Here is a 22290-nt window from a genome sequence, read left to right as displayed (position 1 = left end):
TTTCCTGTTTGTGTCCTGGTATAAAATACTTTTTTTTTTTACCTTTTTTGAAGCATGTTTTTGTTATACTACTAAATATGTGAACTAAGTGTAAGGTGTTTTGTAAACACAGTGGCACAGCCTTCCAATCATTTCACAAGCTGCCAATTCAGAGAAGACTAAAAGGGCTGATCAAACCTATTCACTCCACAGCTCAGTAACTCTGAGCACGAGTGAATGCATTTCATTGATATGCTGCTGAGGAAAACCAATTAGGGAATTGATAAGCTGACAAGATAGTAAGGTATTGAACGTGAAACAGTTCTAATTGTAAGTGTTTCAACCAAGAGATAGCATAATCAATATCATCATCCAGCTGAATAGAAGCTTGTCAAAGACAAGTGATAATCACAGTGTCTTCATATTCAGAAATAGACGCAAGTAATTGTTGAATAAACTTCCCAGGAAATCAGTTTCCTTTAGTAGTCAGTTCATAAAAGATAAAACATTTCCTTCACTGAATGTTTCTCGAGAAGTGAAATACCAGGTTGTACGTGGTTAATGATGTGACACATGAAATAGCACTTCGACAGCAAAGACAAGCCTAAATGATAATAAATCTTGATCGTGGTCGTCCAGTGAAAAGCCTCAAATGAGCTGTGGAGTAGTTGCTTTTACAGGCTTCAACAGTGTACTGATGAAAGGAGGCAATCACTGTGCAGTACATGCATTAATGACAAGATTGTCAGCCCTCCTTCATTTGAATATATTTTTGTCTTCGTTGAATCACAGCTATTTGCTCCTACATAGGAAAAGTAGGCGTAGGTGCAATTTCACAGTGGCTGTCAACGACATTGATGATGAGTCTTAAAAGGTTCATGGACATCAGGTTTATGTAATCTTGGTGAGGAAAAGTGTGAAGTGCACCTGAATTTCAATAAAAGCAATCAGGAGAAAAGGAGGCTAAATTTTAAAAAAAAAAAACAACCTGAAAACCTTCAAATTGTGTCATCTGGATTTTTTGTTCTTTTCACTATTAATATATTTAGCATATATTACACCCATCAAGTCAATAAGAAAGATTATTTATTTGACCTTGTGCATCCAACACACAGAGGTGGTCTCCCTCCTGAATCTGGATCATCAATGTTTATGTAGTCATATTTTCATAGGACTGCAGTCCTGTGAAAAACTAAGTCCACCCCATGATTCACCAGCTTGTAAAAACACCTTTAGCAGCAATAACATGAAATAATTGTTTTCTGTGTGACTTTATCAGTCACATGGACATTATTGTGCAGGAACTTTGAGCCAGTGTTTCTTACAGCTTTGCTCCACTTCATTGAGGTTTACAGGCATTCTTTAATGTGCAGAGATCAATCCACAGCATTTCCATAAGGTTAAGATCTGGACTTTGACTTGGCCTGTGCAACACCTTGCTTCTTTTCTTTTTTGGCCACTCTGTTGTAGATTTGCTGCTGTGCTTGGGATGATTATCCAATTGCATGACTCAGTTTCAGCTGTTGAAGAAAGCGCCTAAGATTTGACTCCAGAATACTCTGATACACTGAGTTTATGGTCGATTCAATGACTGCAAGTTTCCCAAGTCGTGTGGCAGCAAAATAAGCCTAAATCATTGCCCCTCCACCACCAGGTGGTATGATAAGTTTGTGCTGATATCTCTACTCTGGTGTTAACTGTCCAAAGGACATTGTTACAGAAGCCTTGTGGTTTGCTCAAATATAACTCGCAACACTAAGTCGTACTGTCAAGGTCTTTTTAGAGGGAAGAGGCAACCGTTCTAAATAAGCCATACTTGTTCTTTTTCCAGTTGTACTGTCACGAACTTTAATATTCATGATCCTGCTACAGTAAATGAGGCCTGTAGGTTCTTAGATGTCCCTCTCACTCTTTTTTCTTTTTTCTGAGCATTTTGTAGTGATCCCTGTAGTGATCTCGTACGTGTCAGGAGCAGTGTTGGTCAAGTTACTTGAAAAAAGTAATCAGTAACTAATTACTGATTACTTCCCCAAAAAAGTAATCCCGTTACTTTACTGATTACTTATTTTCAAAAGTAATTAGTTACTTAGTTACTTTTTAAAAACACGATTTACAACCTGAAGAGGTGATAAAGCGATAGATCTTTCAGCCCAATTCTACTTTTTCTACATAATCCATCATACAAAATGTAATCAAATGGAAAAGTCTCTTTTTTTTAACTTAACTTGCTTTATCAGTTTTAATCTTTTAACTTTATGCATCAAGCAAAAATTAAATTATATGCAACATTCTCTGACTTGAATAAATTAGTTTAACATTTAAACCTATTTTCTACACATTCCAGCACATAAAATAAAATATTTTTTGTGTTTACACTCAGTCTTTCAAATAGATGCAAGTAAAACACAGCAGAAAATAAATAAAGTCAAAGACTCAGAATTTCCCATTACGTCATGGCGCACTCAGTGCTTGCTTGGAAGTTTAGGGGTTTTTTTCGCTGTAAAAAGTTTTCTTCCCACGCACAACAGACGCTAATGTTTTTGTCACTTTTTATGGAATCAAACTCAAAGTAAGGTCAGTACTTCCACGCTTTAAACGCTGCATGCTCATACTCTCTCCGCACTCGATATATGATCACTGTCACTGTCATGAGACATTCTCGCAAAAAAATCACGGTTTTAGTAACGCAGTAACGCAGAATTCCTACGGGAAAGTAACGGTAATCTAATTACCAATTTTGCAATAGTAATCCCTTACTTTACTCGTTACTTGAAAAAAGTAATCAGATTACAGTAACGCGTTACTCCCCATCTCTGGTCAGGAGTATCGGAACAGTTGAGACGCATTTTTTCTAAACACCAGGTCTCTGTGGCTTTTAAACCCCAAAACACACTGCGCCAAAAATTGGTCCACCCCAAGGATTGGGTCCCCCGACACAAACAGAGTAACATAGTGCACGCTGTTAAGTGCCAGGAGGATTGCCAGGATTTATACATCGGGGAAACCAAACAACCTCTGGCGGAGCGGACGGCACAACACAGAAGAGCTACCTCGTCTCGCCAGGACTCTGCGGTCTATTTACACCTACAGGCCAGTGGACACTCTTTCAATGATGAGGATGTACACATCCTGGACAGGGAGGAACACTGGTTTGAACGCGGAGTCAAGGAGGCCATTTACGTGAAAAGGGAAAGACCATCTCTGAATCGAGGAGGGGGCCTAAAGGTACATCTTTCACCATCTTACAATGCTGTGATTGCAGCCATTCCCCAACTCTCTGTGAATGGTACTCATGGCCATTGATCAATGGTTGTTGATCAATGGTCATGAGAATTTGCATAATTATAATGAAGGAACTGACCTCCCAGGCCTTTGTTCGTTCAGTGGGCTGGTTTCAGTCATTATGCAAATGTACTGTTTATAAGGTTGGGGAAACCTGCAGTCAGCTGAGACTGAAGAAGTCACTTGGATGAGTGACGAAACGTTTCTCCCACTGAAAACGCTACGTCCAGATGAACAGAATCAACTTTTGGAGATTTTCTGAGCATTGTTCAGACCACATTTCTAGAGTGGGTCTGACCTTGGGGTGAATTTGCTGGAACATAAACATGCTAACTAAATGCTTCAGACCAGTAAACTGCCCAAATTTCTGCTTTTAGTGAGGTGTTTAGACTTGTTGATGATCAGCTAATCAAGTGAAATCTGATTAACAGTGTCAGATTGCTGAAGAGTCCTGTAAAAAAGTCTTACACACCAGTAAGAAAAAACAAAGGATAAAAATGATTTTAAAGTAAATTAACACAGTTAAACTGTTTGTTCATACTTGTTTGCTTTTGCTTCGATTTACCATCATCCCTTTCCTTTGTTTCTTAATTTTTCATCCTCTCGCTACGATATCAAGGGATATGCGAAGCTCACCGCCAATCCTTACAGCAGTTTCTCCAAACTGCCACCTCTGGCTTAGCTCAGTGCTTCATTATCAATCAACATTTTTCATTTGCATTGGGGGTTGAGCTCCTTGCTAGTGGATGTACATTTAACTCTTTTCCTTCTAAAGACATCATGTGACAAGACCTCTAATATCAATCCGAGGGAGATAGTTAAATAAAGGTGTTTTTTATTATATAGAGTCAAAGAATCCTTAAAAAAAAACGACTATAGAAGAATTCTTAAACACTAAAGATGCTGTCCTGTCCCTGCTCCAAAAATACTCTGATAATGAAGCTATAAACATGTACAAGCACAATCTACAGGGAAAAAGTCCCTTTAAACCTTATTTTGGGCAAAGTCACCAAACCTTTGAAGTATTTTTGTTATTAGATTTGACTCTTGATTCTATACATGGAGCTTTAGTCATGTCCCAGTGACCAGTGAAATTAGTTTTAGCTCTCCCATTTATATAGCTACTGAATTCAGAATAACTGCATCACACAGATGCAGAACAGTGGAAAGAGGATAACACTTTTATTTTATTTAAATAATTCCTTAGATCAGGATGGTGGTCTCTTGGTGGTGTTACTAATTACTTGTGTTATTTACAGTCACTTAATCACTCTGTCAGTCAAGCAAATATGTTACTATAAAACAGCAAACACCAAATCTAGTCACTTCTTTAGTCTTAGTTGAATTCGATTTATCTATGAAGCCTTTCAGGAGGCTTAAAATGTTCTTGCCCAAACTATCCTTGGCATTAACGAAACATAAATATTTGTGACAACATGGCTTATGTGAAAGCCAATAGAGCTTATTTGAATGTGATTAGAAGATGTAAGTGCTCACCTTTCAAGATGCATACATAAACTTTACTCCTACCATCAATCCATGCCATTAAGTAATCAACTAACTGCAGCACCGCTGGGTCCATAACTTCCTCTCCAGCAGAGCACAAGCAATTAAAGTTGACAATTCACTGTCACCCACCATTATTCTCACTCCCACAGGGCTATGTACTCCATTTCTCACTACAAACGATAAATTACAACTACTCTTGGCTTAAAACACGGGGAAAACACGCGCATTCTTGCACTCGTCAGTAACAGCAGAGAAAGGGGAGAAAGTCTTTCTCCCCTAGTATTCTGTGTCTTACTTTCTCCATCTTAACATCTCAAATACTGAAATCGTAGACATACCAGTGACACTTAGAAGCATTGTCTGCTAACAGAGACACACAGTTACCTGCTTCTCCAACCTTCTTCTTCGGTACCGAAGCATTGCTGAGCAGTTTTTTTCTGCTTTTGTCTATTTTTTACATCCTTACAGTTGAACCACTGAGAACAAACTTAAAGTTAACTTTTTCAGCCAGTAAGCTCATTGGTATTCCCATCTACAATTTAAATGTGTCCCCTCATCCCTGATCCACAAAACACTCACAATCAAACCATCCACTCCACCAGCATTTCACACTCTTTTCTTCCTTGTGTACTCTGGTGCTCTCAAACAAAAAGAGAAATCCTCCATGGGGTGCACAGTGTTAATATATGCCTTTGTCTTACTGTTTGACTCCTTTAATTTAAACCCTGCATTTTTCATCTTTTTGGTCAAATAATATTCCTTAAGGAGAAACTAAGAAACAACAACAGTCATTTGTTTTAAAAAGATTCTTTAAATTGCAAATCTGATGTGGCAGCCAAATTTACACAGAAATTATACTGAGATCTGTCATCATTCTCCACATTCCTGGAGGCAAAGAAAAATAGCTAAAGCAAATGGTGCAGATACACTGAACGTGAATTAAGCTGTAGGTACAAAATAGTTCAAAAAAGACATTAATTCGACGAGCTTCTTCACAGGTATTTCTGAAATCGGTAGCTGTTACATGTTCTAATTGGTGTGACTCTTACCACTAGCCATTTCTTTCTAAAATCCACAAGTTAGTCTCCTTTCTGGTACTGTTGTTTGAATGAAATAGCGTGAAATACATTATCACCAATCCTCAAGAAGTAATGCTCAGTCATACCCAGCACAGTTTGTGAAGTACTCTTCATGACCCTTCAGTTAGCTTTTCTATACTTTTTAAAAATAAAAAATTCTCTCACACTTTAAGAGAAACATTTTTAGCGTAAAAAGATAATTTGCACTTTTTTCAACTGCTGCAAGAGCATCTCTTCTACAATCAACACAGGGGGCAATGTAGTGTATTAGAAATGTGATGCGTTTAACTAGATGTGGGAGAAACAGAAACCCAGAGAGCCAGCAGCTTACCCTTTCCAGTTAACACGTTGGGTTTTGACGCCATGACTTTACAGTACAACGTTCGGCAGGCTTCCACCCAGCTTCCGTCATTCTTTGGATCTTTCCATGAAGACAGAAACGCACTGATCTCGGAGTCTGAAGACAGACAAAGGACTAGAGGTGAAAAAAAAAATCACAATAACACTAAGATATTATTAGTGAGTTCATCAATGTTCCTCCTACCCGGTGAGGTATGTAGGATGTCTGGTGGATCCAAAGTGTAGCAGCGAGGTACGGGATAGCATGAAAACCAGGGCCAGGGGTAAGGATGTTCTCCTTCTCCCTAGAGCAAGCAGATTAAAAAAAAAAACCTGATGCCCACTTATGCCCACACAATGTTTAATACGTTACGCTTAAATCCACACGGTTACAATGTCATGATAACAAAAACATATTAAGATGTGGTGATTAGCACTGCAAGTCCTTTTCAGACTTGCATGAGTCACGTTATTTCCATTTATTCTCTTTGTCTTACTCTGACTATTTTATGGCTGTTTTTCTGAATTTTTGACACATTATTATGCAGGGCTGCTAGCATTTGTTTGTAATTCAATGGAATATACTTTATCTTTCTGATGATAATGTATGGTGACAGTATTTCTGAAACACGGAAAATTATGAATAGCGTAGTGCAGTTAAACAGTGTTGATGAATTCATTACTGAGCAATTGTTTTGCTCTGAGCTGGTAGCATTTCATAAAATGGTTGTTTATATTTATGTGCCATCACTTATTTCGCCCCCTCTTTGTTTTTTCCCCCCTCTTTTCCTCCTTCATTTATTTCTTTATTTGTATAACCCACTGCCATTTAGTGCCGCATTCATTATTTTTCTCATTACTTATTTCTGAAGAACCATAACTTTTGGGTCATAACTCAGCATGTGACTTGCCAAAATAATATGCTCTAAATGTTAATGAAGTTTAGAAAGCAGGCCTCTTTATCCAATTGTCTGTGCCCTACACTCATGATAATCCCTGTTGGTATTTGAGTCTACCACTCAATGATGTGCTTGTCTGAAGATGTTGGAAAAAATTGGAATGGCACACAATCTGTATGCAGCTTGAGAACTTGTAATGAATATGTGAGCAGCATGATATTGTTACACTATTGGCAGGCTAGTCAATTACAGAGACAGACAACTATTCAGGATCACAGTTGCCGCTACAGCCAAACCTGAAGTGCTAAATGACATTTTTTGTTTGTTTGTTTGTTTGTTTGTTTGTTTGTTTGTTTGTTTGTTTTGGGGGGGGATATGACAGGAAACAGGAGCACTTGAAGGCATAGAGACAAACCCCACATGACCTTGCTGTTACTGTAGGTAACAAAGCGAGCCTTTAAATTTCTGTGTCCTTACATTATTAGGAAGCTGATGGAGAGGTAAGTTTTCAATCCTGTTTGCTGGCCAGCAAGGTTACACAAAAACTACCAAGCTGGGTTTAATTAAATTCATGGACATTCAATTTGAGTGCACCTCTAGTCACTTTCTTAAAAAGTATAAGACAGGGTTCCTCAGAGTGTCTGTCATGGTTCGGCTCATGAGCCATGATAAGTAATGGGAGAGGCACATTAAAAACTGCACAATTTATCAACCAAAAATAAACAATCACAGTTAACTTTATAAGTTTTATCAGTGTGTCAACAGATGGATGAGTGTTTGGATGGTAGGTGTGTGGTGTTGTGAGTGTATAACCTAAAATAATCAGACTAAAGCCAACCAAAAAGATAGCACGGTGCTGGGTGGATGGACAGAGAGCAAAAGCCAGCTTTTAAATGCCCCAAGGAGACTGACCGGGTGCTCCCAGTTGTGCTAATTAACTCAAACTAAAGGAACAAGCAAAACAATACAGATGGACACACACAGCAGGCAGGGCAGAGGGCTGTCACAATACAACTGTATTTTTCGTTTGTTCGTTATTGCTTTTTTGGGATTTTTGGGGAATTTGACTCACAGCATTAAACAGTTTCTTTAAAATCCTAAATTACATTGCATTTTAATGAATGTAACGTTATGCTATGTAATACAATACTAGATACAAAAGAAAATAGTTGATGTTTGATGTTGCAGATCTCTGCATGTGTGCACAGCTGAGTAAAGTTGCAGAGAGGCTTTTGTGCTCAGTGTTTTGCTTTTATACTGATGTCTGACTGTAAACCTCTCTGCTCATTTTATAAAGTAACTTTGCTGCCAGTATGTTTTTAGGCCTGATCCCAACATAACACGTCTAGCTCTGCTGTTACATTAAAGAAGCAGAACACAAAATATATACGGCTCAGCTCTAAACATTTGGAGTAGACTTGTACCACTTACAGTGAATCACTTAATTTCATGCCTCTAAAAAACTTGTTTTATTCGTTTTGAAGACTTCACACAAATTAAGAACTTATTTAACAGCTTTCTATTTCTTATATTCTCTACAAGTAACAGGGGAAGGGCATAAGAGAGACCTGTGAAACACGACGGAAACAATTTACACCTTCCCCCTCTTCCAAATTATATTTCATATCCTCTCCTTGACCTCAGCATAAATTAGTTCCTGTTTTCAGTTCTGCATAAACAACACCTAAATAATTTATTTCTATCCCAAAATATGCTGAGTAAATAAGCAAATAAACCTGCAGGCTTCAAACAACTGAAGCTCTGATGGTAATCAGTAGGACACTTCATCTGTAATAAACTGTGAGTAGCAGAAGTGCAGAACAGAAGTGGAGGGATGGGTTTTTGCACGGATTGTGACCAGGGGGAATACTGAGTTTGAGGAATGGTGAAGGGAAAAATAAAAACAAGTCAAGTCTCAGCTTATGTTGTCCCTTTGTTATTATTCGTATGGTTTTTTATACTCAAAGCTGCCGGGCCATTTAGTGTTACTGTGCCTGCTCTCCCTGGGTCCTGTCTCTGTTTTTCCCCTGTCTGATCTGCTGTGTACCTAAACCTTTGTTGCCCACTAAAGTGTGCCTTTTTTGAACTGTAACCTCCTAGCTGCAGGTTGTGTATTTGAGTCCTGCGGTGTCCTTGTTTACTGGCTGTGAAACAAAAAAAAGGACAAGATGATCCTATGAAACAATAAAAAAACAACAGCAGTGTTACTGGCCCAGTAGGTCCTCTCTTTCCCTGAATCCACTGTAACTTTTTTTCCTGTTGACTTCACTCTGCAATCAGAAGCTGACTACAAAAAACTGGTGAGAAGGGTTAGCCAGGGCCAGTGGGCCAGTTTTGTACAAAACAAAAAACAAAAGAAAAAACCAATTTTAAGTGGCAGCAACAGTCAAATCAGCATGTAGAAAGGTATGACTAATTCCATGCAATTCAAAGGAAAGCTCACCTCTTGCAAGTCTCGAGGAGGGAGCCTCCTCTCAGATGGTCCTCCAACGACACTAACACGAACCAGCACATGGTTCCTCTCCACTGACAGACTGTCTATGATGATAGTCCTGAGAAGAACAGAGAAGACTGGAGGTTATTTTACTGACATTTATTAAATCAAGTTAAGTTTCCGGACGTTTAGCAAACCCTCTTTAAAGGAAGGTTAAAGAAGAGCTCAGCAATGAGCATGGAAATCAGCCTTGATGTCATGCATCTTCAGTAGTTTGTATATCATAGGTATTTCTAGTTATGACTTAAAGAGAAAACATATATAAATATAAAAGGAACTTTTGGCCAATTATGCCCACATGGCATGTGCAATTACTGCCAATAACATTCAAAGGCAAGATTGCCCTTCAAATGAAAATGGAACCACACTGGAAGTCACTCTATGTGTTTTTAAGTCCTGTGAAGTACTTTACACAGAGTTTGAAGCCTCTCAATAACTTAAACTGTACACTGCTGTGAGGCAAGTTAGAAAAGATAGCAGGGTTTTCAAGTTACAAATTCCGATTAGATCAGAGAATATTCCAATTATAAAGGCACTTCAGGATCGAAGGGTGTCAGCCATGCTGGATAGTTCTAACAGCTGCAGCAATTTGGACTTGAAATGAGTAATAAAAAGGACTGTTCTCTTATATGGTGCTCTTTTTGGGTGCCTGCTTGGCACAAAAGGGAATTTGCATACATTTTTAAGCACGAGAAAAAATATATATATACACCCTCGTGGCTAAAAGAAGTGTAGTAAAAGAAAATGATTGATAAATCCTGGTGTTATTCATACTGAAAAGGTCAGAAGCAAAATATGAATAAAGAGACGGGCAAAAGAGCTACAACAGAAAAAGTCAGTCATGAAATGCCAAAAATGTGTTACGTTTAGATGACACTGAATGGAGAAGAAGGAAAGGGATGAGAATGAGATAGAAAAGAAATAGTACGCTCATAATAACAATGAGAAAAAGAGAGGAAAAGAGATCAGGAGATGGAAGGATGAATTAACGACTCATCACTCTCAAAAATTGAGCTAGCACTCAGACATGCCATGCGAGCTGGCATTTCAGGGCCATTCCCATTCAAACCAACAGCAATGACTCTGCCAGAAATGAACAACAGAAAAGGGCTCTTGAATATAAACTCTCGGAAAGGGCCTTTTCCCTTTCTTTCTGCTTTATTTTATTTTATTTGTCACAAGGCAAACAAACAATTTCTCATCCTGAGCACTGATTAATTTCAAAAGTGTTCTGTCATATCGAAGTGATTCACAGAGAAACAAAAAACCTTCAAATATGAGAGTGACTGTGACAGCCGAGTGGGCATAGAGAGATTATGAAACAACTTCCGCTATTAGCGCTTTTTGTTGTTGGAGTTCTTCAGATTTCAAGTAAACATGCTTTTCCTGAAATTATTGTACATCGTATGTTTGAATTTTACAGTAAGCTCATAGACTGTAGATAAATGATGGCTACTATAACCACTGTGACACCACTCAGTGATTTGTAAAGTCCTGTTTTGGAGCCCTGACTGACTGTTTTATCATCTATTTCACTCAATTCTGGGCTCATAAAACATGGCTTTCAAGTAGCGACTGAGAATGTAAGCTCATTGGGAAAATGTCTGCTAAGGTCATATTAAAGCAACAATGCAATTTTCTTGTAGATTTATTTGGTTTTGAATGGCACAGCAGTCACCCTCTGCTTGCCATAAGAAAGAATTTAGGTTAGGGCAATTTTTTAATTCCAGAGGTGACGTCTCCCAAGTCCTGGGGTGGCAGTAAGCATTGCTTTGTCCACTGGGATGTCATTTATGAACACAGTTTCCTTTTTCACCTGTACCCTGCCCATTAGTGATTAGGTGCATGCTCTAATCCTAAATCACAACTTCTTTCTTAACCTAAACAAACAGTCTAAACCTTACCAAGTTGTGTTTAACGCATGAATGTAACCAGTGAATGCATACAAAAGTAAACACAAAGAGTCAAATGAGATGTAAAGCCACCTTTCCAGCATCACAACGTAGACATTTTAGATCTCTAAAGCAGGACCATTATTTCTCAGGACCTAGTAAATGTGTGTCACCAACACTGAAAGATGTCCCTCCCTTTTGTGTGCCTTCTTCCTGATTTGTATATATTCTTCTTGTTTGTATATACTCATCTTGTCTGTTATTATTCTTGCCATCCTACTATGTATATTTCTTTTCCATGCACAGTTGGGGTAGAGCGCCCAGAATTTCATTGTACATATACAATGACAATAAAAGGCTATTCTATTCTATTGTATTCTATTCTATGTAACAAGGAGATGTGGGTGGTAACTGAAAAAAAATCACATTATATTACACCTCTGAATGAGAAAGTTTTCGTACTTTAAAAGGCGAGCTAGCCTCATTAACTCACTAGAAGCTAACTCAAATGTTGGTTTTAGTTTTTTAAATACTGAATTGTTTATACTTTTGACTCAGATTTCAAGCGCAGAAAAAAATAAACAACAACATAGTATATGAACTGCAATAAGTAATAATATTAGTAATTAACTATTAATATATTCTATCATTACTAACTTAAATACAAACTAGTACTTCAGTTTAACAAAAGCTAAACAAACACCTGTTAAAAAGACTGAAGAGAATTATCAACAATTATGAACAATAAAAAAATGAAACAGTTAGGTCCATAAATATTGAGACAATGACACAATCCTTATAATGTTCTACACCACCACGGTGTCTTGTAAGTCAAACAATCAAGATGTGATTTAAGTACAGACTTAGTTTGGAGTTGACAGTTTAGAAATTTTAGGCATTTTTTAACACTGTCCCAAATTTTGCCCACAAATTCAGCACCACCTTAAGTGGTTGCTGGTTTGTGGGTCTTTCTGCTTTGAGTTTTGTATTTAATAACTGAAAAGCATGCTTGGATTGACAAGGGGTGACTAAACTGACCATTGAAGGGCATCCAATTTTTATGCCTTCTTTTTTGGTGTTTTTTTTTTACAGTGTGCTGTGGATCATTATCTATTTGTATTGTGAAATTCCTTAATTTTAACAATATGTATATTTTTCCAATTCTAAAGTTCTTACTCGCTCTGTCTCTGTTAGATTCATTTTGGATTTCTAGCCCAATGGTGAATCAGTGATGTGAATCAACACATCACGGGACCTCATACTGACTTGAGTGATTGATTCAAGTCAACAGCTACCTGACTAAAGAGCCTTTATTTTGCTTAATTTTTCTTGGAATAACAATGGACAGACCTCTCATGGTTGAAGCTGCTTCTCAGTTAAATGTGGAGTAAACTGAGCCTCCGAAAATGATTGGCTTTCTTGATTGTTGATGTTGATGTACAAAAGCAAAATTACAAAAATTGTGTTATCATTCAAATATTAATGGACTAAACTCTTAAATAACTTGCCATAAATTTTTAAGCATGTGTTTATGAGTTCATACCCCTCACTGGAGTCTGGGTCAGTGACGTTCCGCATTTGACTCTGCAGCAACATGGAGCAGATGTTATATTGGCTCTCCAACAGCAGAAAGGTGTCCAGATTACAGCAGAGCACGTTAAGTAGTCTGCAGCAACACAAACAAACAAAAACATAGACATCAAAATACAGAGAGGCCTGGCAGTCTGAGATATTGTAGCAGAACAGCAGCACAGAGAAAAACGAGCTGTAATTTCTACCACACTATACAGCAGGGTAAAATTGTGCAGGCAAAGACCCCATTTATTCTTTTTGTTGTCTAATTCCCCCGGCCTTTTATGTCTGCAAGTACTAGGTTGCCCAACATAATTTTTCCCCCATCAGCTTGCTGTAGCCAATTGTAAGCTTTGTTAAGTAGCAACCCTTAGGAAAGGTTTCATGGTTGATTTTCAGTTGCTGGTAATGAAGCCAGACTCATACAGGCTGCTCAAAGGAGCTTTTTGAGAAAGTAAAGAAGCAGAAGCCAATGAAAACTCTGTGTTTGAGGCCAAGGTTCATGACCAGTAGAGAAAATAAGAAAAAAACAATACCAATACCAAATTTCACTCCCTCACCACTTTATCCCTTCAGTACCAAAGCTGATTTTGCATTATACTGGATTTAAGAGCATATTAGAGTTTTCCCATATGTACATCAAGGATACGCACCAATAATCATAACAATCTAGTTAATGTTTACTGTAATTCTGCCAAAATTGGTCTCTCATATTAAATTTCCCGCTAATTGTTTTTTTCAAAATGAGATTTTCCATGCTTTATACCTGAGTAGTGAACTGAAATGCTTAAGCATACTGGCACAACTGAGAGGACTACACTACAAAGAGACTTCACAAGATAGCAAGGTATAACAGGCAGAAAGCCAGAGGATGCCAAAAACCGTAACACGGTATAATGAGGTGAAGTGCCAGAGAGGATGCCGTTTTCACTGCCAACAGTGGGTGCCCTTTAAGATCTTAATCATATATAAAATAACAAGGTCTCCGACCTTCATTTTGATGTTTTCTGCAGCAATTTAGGATATGCAAGAAAAGAAAAGCGATGTCAGTGTGTTTTTATGAAACTGTTTTAATTAGCTAATAATCCCAGTCTGCACTGCAGAATTTCTTCTTCAGTGCTAGAGCTTTTAGTGAACCAGGTTTATAAAATAAGCCATTAAAAAACACTAAATTACAGAAATGTCAAAATTATTTTCAAACATTTAAAAAGGACTTTTAAAATTGTCTGGCTCTCACTTTTCACAAAATGTCATTTCAATTTTGAAAATGCATTTGTGTGTTTATGTGCTCAGAGACGACAGGTATCTGTGGACATTACTCGACATATTGAGTCTTGAGTCTCTTGAGTGTTGTAGAACTTGTGAGAAACGCCACCTTTTTAGCAGCTGGACAGTTTCTTGGACTCCTGTGTGACTGACAGCTCTACTCACTCTTTCAGACAACAGCACAGCAAGAGGCTGAGAGTCTACTGGGCCTTGTGACCTCGTCTCAGTTTGAAACAAGTAAATGGAGGACAAAACCTACTTTCAGTTTGTCTACTTGATATTCCACTTTGAAGTGTGTTGAAGACCAGGTGTCGCATTAGTCTTTTTAACTGCATGCTTCTGGATGAATAACATCAGTTTACTATCACAGAAAGCAATCCAAGGCACTATTTATATAGTAGTTTTTTTCAGCGGTTGCTAAATATTTTCTAATAAATCATTTATAAACTGTCTTCGACAGCAGCTAAATTTAATGCTACAAAATGTATTTTTTACTTATTTAATCTTTATTTAATCAGGAAAACATGACTCTTGACATTTCGGTCTCTTTTGTCCCGGCCAAGCTAGGCAGCAGGCCAATCAGCAGTGGTTACACAACAGTTATACAAAGAATATCCACACAGTGAAAAACATGTGAAATAGAGAAACATCAGAGACTATCAACTTAAAAGTGCCTCCAGGTCATTCAAATTTATCTTAAATTCATTAAGGGAGACCGTCTCATGAAGATTTTGTGTTTCCGCAAAATAAATATATCTAGTTACTTCATCCCTACCATCTGCAGTGTAGATACTTCACAGGAACCATAACCTTAAAGTAGAGCCTGTACACATATAATTAGCCAATGACAAGGCAGCAAATCATTGCATTTAGGCATGTAGATAGAAGAAGTTTAAACTGTTTACATTTGCATTATGGATGAGCAGAAACTGCATGATGCTATCATGTCAATATGGACCAAACCCTTAGGAATGTTTCCATCACCTTGCTGAATCTATGCCATGAACAATTAAGGCAGTTCTAAAGGAAAGTGAGTAAAGCGAGTGAACTTAAGGATGCACAAAAGAAAAAGTTAACTACATCAATTCTAAACTTTAAAACTAAGGAAACACAAGGCATAACAAAGCCCTTGCCAGCCATTTATAATGACAGTGCATTTATGTTGTGTTAGTTAATCGTAACATGTGGTCAGCTTCTTACTTATTCCCTAGGGGTTGCCACAGCAGGTAGCTCTGCATGTTTGATTTGGATGATTTTTCCTGACACAACCCCAAAGGGACTGCTGCCTCCTCCCAGGATCAAACCGGGAATCTTTCGCTTGTCAGGTGAACCTGCAAACCACTATATGGAGGTCGCTATGACATTACTGAACAGTTTAAATGGCACGTGCCACAATTAAAGCAGCATAGTTAACTTCACAGGAACCCAAACCATGTAATTAGGACAGAAATGTATAAATGGCTATTTAGTGGCACAAAGTGAAGCAGTGGGACAGCACTAGTAATTTGGTGTTATTTGCAATTTGCAATTAAAAGAAAAAAGATCAGGAGAGTAAGCTAATGGCCACACTCAAAATGTGATTATTCCACATTATTTCAGACTTGTTATGCCCCTTTTTGAAGCGAGACATCTGTTCACTTCAAACGCTGCAATTCATCTCACCTCACGCCTCAGTCTTATTGTCATTGATGGTGACCACGTCTGCGGCACACTTCATTTAATGTTGAAAGACATGCGAGCGGTAAAAACACCCACTTGTGACAGATGATTGCTTACTTGATGATGTGCCCACACACCTACATGCATCACAAGACTTATGTATAAACCAATTACAGCAAGCCAGGAGTAATCTGCCTGACAGCATGACTGATGAGCGTCCTACGGATCGATTAGTCATGCATTAGGTAAGATGCAAATGGTCAACTTTATGGGTGTGCTATTTGGGAGACTTCTGTCATTTGAAGTCAGAGGGAGAAATCAAACAATCTAAGACATCAATATTTATATGCTGCTGCCAAATGAAATGTTAAACGAATTCATACATTTTCAATCAAAAGAATCAGCAAACAAAGAAAATCTCCTGAGATGTGGCCAGCAAGACTTAGAGACTGGTGTAGACCAACAACTAGCTCGTCCCAGAAACAAAGTTTTCCACTTCTGCGCGCATACAGTGAAAAGTTGGGAGAAAATTAGTATCTAACCCATTCTCCACAAGTCAAAACACGTGTTAATGAGCTGCATATATTAGAGCCGCACTCTGAAAGCCCCACAGACTGAACACCTGCAAATATCAGTTAGCAGCTTCATTTGGCCCTTAGCACCGCAAATGAGTCACAGTAACAACATGACATAAGCTGCTAATCCATCATTAAAACAAAACAAAGCAATCTCTACTGCATTTTCCACCTTAGGACTCTTTTTATGCCAACTGTACAAAAACAATTAAATGTCTTATTCCTTTATGTTCTTAAACTCTGGTAAGAACACTCTAAAAGGTTTTCCTTTGGATTTATCCATAGACTGTACATGAAATAATATGGCTATAGAACTCCATCCTTGTATCCTTGAGGTCAATGGAGAAGTCACATGAGTTGCTAACGTGGTGGTCTTTTTAAAAAGAACCACAAGTGAAAAATATCACTTCATTAACAAGGCTAAAATCTTAAAGTATAAGGGAGTACATAACCTTAAAAGTGAAATGAAAGGTTTGATAAATTGAGATTAGTTTCTCATCCTGTCCACTCTTATTTTTCATTCATGCTGAAGAGACCATCCAGTATAACTCCTGACTCTGTGAAGGCTAATTAAAGAAAATCTTAAAGGCTAAAAAGCAGCATGTTTAACTAATGCAAACTGAGCTATAGTGATCCACCAATTCACTTTGATCATTTTAATGGGGAAGTACATAGTAATATATGATAGTATGTATAGTAATAGAGCTCATAATGTTGGTTTAGAGAGCATTTTGAGTTTAACATTACCTGAATATTCAAAACACATCAGCAGGTTATGGCAAGAAATGGAAAACGTGACATTTGTATAATCTGTGTCACTTGTGGGCCATGTTGATGATATTATTTCATGAACGATCTGATTGTGTGTTGCTATTAATTGTGAGACAGGTTTCCTTTCATTCCTTTCTGCTAAAGGTGGTGATAACAGGAAGCACTCAACCAGCCTTCCTTAGGAATGAACCAGTTCTTATTGCAGCTTCCAAACAGATAATTTTGGGTCATTTATCTCAGTTAGCGATTCTTTTCGTGGGTTCCTGTTTGATAGCAACCCAGATGTCGCAAGCAATACAAGGTAGCCCACCCTAAGAGACACGTGATGTTGGATGGAATTATAATTTACAAAATCAAGATCAGCTTGGATTTAATAGGAAACTACAAAAACAAACTAGTGATTGACACTGTTTTTAGTCAGTAGGAGTCGCCCTCTGCAGGCCAATAGAAAGAAAGCAAGTTTTAGCACTAACTGGAAGTTGCAAAAACAACTGCGTTTATATAGCAGTCCACAGGAAAATGCCCCATGCTCACTGAGTCTGTGAACTCAGTAAGCAGGTTCCTTATTAGTTTATAGGGTCAACTGATGAGAAAATAATTATTTTAGTCAGTGTGATTGTTTTTAATGTCGCTCTTAATTGATTGTTTTTTGTATATTTTTAACATGTTTGTACGGGATATTGTATTTGTTTAATTGTTATGTACTTATGTGGTACATGTATTTTAGACTTTTGCTGCCATGACGCCAGGTCTCTCTTGGAAATGAGATTTTTAATCTCAATGAGATTTTTTAACTAAATCAATAAACTACTAATAATAAATTTAAAAACTAAAACTGAATAAAATATAATGTTAATTCTAAAAATGATGGTGATTAGGAGAATCTGCACCTCTGATTCCCATGTATCAGTCTTTATTTAGTAGTCTTTCAAGATACAGTAAAGACAGCAACAGCTTTGTGGTGTCCCCAAAGTATATATACAGTCAGTGATGCAAGTTTACAAGACACCAATAACCGTTTCTTTCACTGCTGGCATTTTTTTTTTAAGTTTTAAGATCACATTCACACTAATACTAAAATATAATCACATCAGTTGAAATGTGTGAAGCTCCACAGCAGCATGTTTAGAGCCTTGAATAGGAGAGACTGGAATAAAGGCATCCAAACAATTCAGACAGAGAGAGAAAAAAAACAGAGGGATGAGAGCCAGTTGCCATGACAACAAAGAGGCTTTTAGCAACAAGGGAAAGGGCTGGGGGATTTTAGCTCTCATTAGCTTGTGAAGATCAAGAGGGGTGGAAATTGTGGTTTCTTTCTTTCTTTCTTTCTTTCTTTTGGCTTGCTTGACAGCAGTGCCAGTGATCAGACCTGCACTGAATGTGATAGAAGTCTATTAAGAACCGAAAGTTGTGTTGTACTCCTGGAGGCTGATTTAAAACTGTTAGCGCACAAGAATATAAGCTGTAATAGTTCCAATAAGCTCCTAAGATTTGATTCTGAGAGTTTCTTTAAGGAGGTCAGTATATCTCTATTACTCTATACTTTAATATAGAATAGAAGGGTGTACATTTATTATAAATTATATAACAAAATATTCTATACTAATATTATCTAAAAACTCTGTCATGTTTGTAATACTCTATCAGCACAGTGGCCATAAAAAGTTTTCATATTTTTGCTCAATTCCAAATATTATAATGTTTTTATAATTATTCAGCGTGTACACCTGAAGCTCACAATAGCAGTGAAACATAACATTTCTCTAACATTTCCACAGTAACATTATCATATCTTTTTAGGAAAAATTATGGGTTCAGTATAAATATTGCTTTGCTTGGACTGAGTCAGGGTATTAAAGCTCAAAAGTATTGAGAGACTTGTTGACAATATAAAAAGTAGAAGAACACCACAGTAAACAGAGAATACCAGGAAACAAATATGCTGCTTCTAAAAATAGAGAACCTCCATAAAATATACCACAATGAGCACATTTCTCAACATCTCATAATAATGTTAAACAAAACTCAAACAACTTTTTATATGTTCCTTTCAAGTGAATGGATATCCAGAAGAGACTGGAAAAAAATAGAAGAACCACCTGAAGGTGTTATCTATTATTCATTATGTGGCATACGTGATATATCAACACCTGAGCACATTAATGAGGCTGGCTCCCCTCACACTCTCATCGACTGTGGCCACATAATCACACAAGGTGGTAATATGTCTGCGTTTGACCTCAGGTGAAGCAGAGTTTCTATTTCTCATCTGAAGGTTTACATAAGGTTTGCATGACAAGAAACTCATGAATAAACCTCATGAATACAAGGCAGAAGGCGAAAGGTGCTGCTGAGGATAATCACTCTCTGCTATTGATAACGAGCTCAGAACAAAATTAAGTGAATGTTCTTTCGGGATATCTATTTAACTTTTTTTTTTTTTTAAATCAGACAGCCAGTTGTTTGCCCGGTTGTCTGTTTTTCTTTAATTGAGAGGAAACAAAATAAAACTGTGCGTCTCAAAATTGAAAAAACAAAACATCTAAATGTCTAGTTTGAGCTTTAGACAGTCGTCCATAACTTTTTATTGCTGTATTTTGTAACTCTATTTATGCAAGAAAAGCTACCTGGAGCAGATAAAACACCATCAGGTGCACCTGATGCATAGAAAAGCTAATACTATCCACAATGAAGAACCCATAAAGTCTGCTGTGTGGTTTGAAAAAAAGAAAAAACTCTATTATTGCAGCTACATTATTAAAAACACAACCAGTGCACATCGTGTATGAATGTTAGACTGAGGGTTAGTCTTGTTTTTTAATAATCCAGCCATGACAACAAAGGCTTTTAAGGATTAAAATTTTAACAAGAAATTTGCCTTGGATATCTGGAGGGAATCTAATAGCTTCCTTGTAAAGAGTCACAGAAAAAAGATAAAGGTGGCAAAACCAGTAATTATATAACTTAATGCTATGACGAACTGCCTGCAGCTAATGGGAAATACACACTTAGGGACATTCACAAGTGCATAAACAATACATAACATGCATAATATGCTAATTAATCGTGTTGTGAATTAATGTACATGTCAGACATTCTTGTCACTAGTTTTTTTATTTTTCAGAATAGCCTGCAGAGCTTAATTATCTTTACACTGCAGGGGGCGTTGTTGTCCACCACACAGTAATTGGGCAAGTAATCAACTCCATGCTAAACACTAAAGGTTTGAGAACGTCTAATATGAACATATAGAAACATATTTTTTTAAAAATGTTTTTTTTTTTATCATAAATATGTTCTATTTTGCTTTTGTTTATTTTATGGACCCCTTTAATAAGATATATTTCTGCCTGGGCTTGAACATGATTTGTAAATGCATGGATCATTAAATTGGAATATTTTCAGAAGGTGTTTTTATTATCTGCTAATAGCAAAATAAATTAAACCTTTTATTATTGTTTGCAGTGATTTTATTCATCCAGCACACCTGAGCTGAGTATTTATGTAATCCTCTGATGAATTTGTACGTTTGCTCACCTACAAAGGAATGACATAATTTGTATGGTAGTTTCATTTTAATAGATCAAAACAGAATATCAACAAAAAGCTAGAAAAAACACATTACATCAAAGTTACAAATTGATTGAGCATGTCACTGAATTAGATATATGTTTGATCCCCTACAACCCAGACAAAATTCTGGCTCCAGACTGGCTGTGTGGCCATGTAGCACATGAATTACAACCAATCAATCACAGATACTCCTGATCTTAACTCGCTTCTTAACTCGACAGAATCAATTTCTTCCATGCCAACCTCTCCACCAAGACCAAAGAGCGGCTCAAAAAAACATCAGGGACAAGGCCTGTATAAGGCTGGAATGGGCTACAAGACCTACAGCATGTGAGAAGGTGACAACTGTTGGTGTGATTATTTGAAAATGGAAAAAAACATAAATCAACTTTAAATTACTCTTGGTCTGTAGCTCCATTTGTAATACACTATTGAAATCTTGCAACACTGACTGTGTGCTCCTGATCAAGGAAGCATGTGTACAGGTCTGCCTTAAGTTTGTCAGTGAACATCTAAATGATTCAGAGAAGGCTTGGGAGGATGTGCTGCAGTCAGATGAAAACATAATTGAGCTCTCTGGCATCAACTCGATCCGTGGAGTTGAAAGAGAAATGCTGATTGTGACCCAAAGAACACCATCCCAAAGTCAAGCACGGAGGTGGAAACATTATGCTTTAGGACTGCTTTGTGTTAAGAGCACAGAACTACTTCACTGCATTGAGAAGCCAGTTGGCTGGGCCATGTACTGAAAAATTATGGATGAGAACCTCATTCTCCCAGCCTGAACACTGAAGATGGGTCATTAATTGGTCTTGAAGCATGACAATGACCCAAAATATACCGCCAAGGCAAGAAAGGAGTTCAAAAACAAAGTCATTAAGGTCATGGAATGGCAAAAAAACCTAAAGGATTTACCGGTACAGAGTTTCTGTAAAGAGAAGTGGGCCAAAATCCCTACTGAGATGTGTGCAAACCTGTTGACCAAATATAAGAAAACATCTTACTGCTGTGCTTGCCAACAAGGGTATCTTCACCAAGTACTAAATCGTGTTTTGCTTGGGGATCAAATATTGATTTCTCTCAATGATAATAACATTTTTATTTAAATTTTTTTGTTGATATCATCTTTCTCTCCATTAATATGAAACTACTGTAACTAACAAAAATCCTATATAAACCCATTTTAATGAGATAAATGTTTTTTTCCAGCAGCTTTGAAGCAAACAGGTGTCAGTTTGTGATCTCATGCAGTCGTAGCTGTAGATTAACTGCTGCTAAGCCACTATCAGTTAAATCTAACCAAACCACACTACATGATATCACATAAAACTTGAGCTGTCATTTCTGCTTCTTTACTGATCAGAACTTAATGATGTAAGAAAATCAGCCATTGCAATGACA

At 37.3% G+C, this 22290-nt stretch overlaps 1 protein-coding gene across 3 annotated transcripts in view; it reads right to left on the bottom strand.

Moving 5' to 3' along the window:
* Positions 1 to 22290, bottom strand: part of tbc1d32 (TBC1 domain family, member 32) — a 104174-nt gene that overhangs the window by 54075 nt on the left and 27809 nt on the right. For all 3 annotated transcript variants that reach the window (XM_082504913.1, XM_082504912.1, XM_082504914.1), the window contains exons 24-27: positions 13017 to 13139; positions 9531 to 9639; positions 6394 to 6493; positions 6181 to 6306 (exon numbers count right to left, since the gene is read on the bottom strand). In XM_082504913.1, the coding sequence (XP_082361039.1) occupies positions 6181 to 6306; positions 6394 to 6493; positions 9531 to 9639; positions 13017 to 13139 (458 nt within the window). The remainder of the gene's footprint in view (positions 1 to 6180; positions 6307 to 6393; positions 6494 to 9530; positions 9640 to 13016; positions 13140 to 22290) is intronic.

The sequence above is a fragment of the Aulonocara stuartgranti genome, assembly GCF_965226115.1.
Source record: "Aulonocara stuartgranti genome assembly, chromosome: 15".
Classification (NCBI taxonomy): Eukaryota; Metazoa; Chordata; class Actinopteri; order Cichliformes; family Cichlidae; genus Aulonocara; species Aulonocara stuartgranti.
The sequence above is the reverse complement of the archived record's forward strand: the minus strand, read 5'-3'. Positions and strand labels throughout refer to the sequence as shown.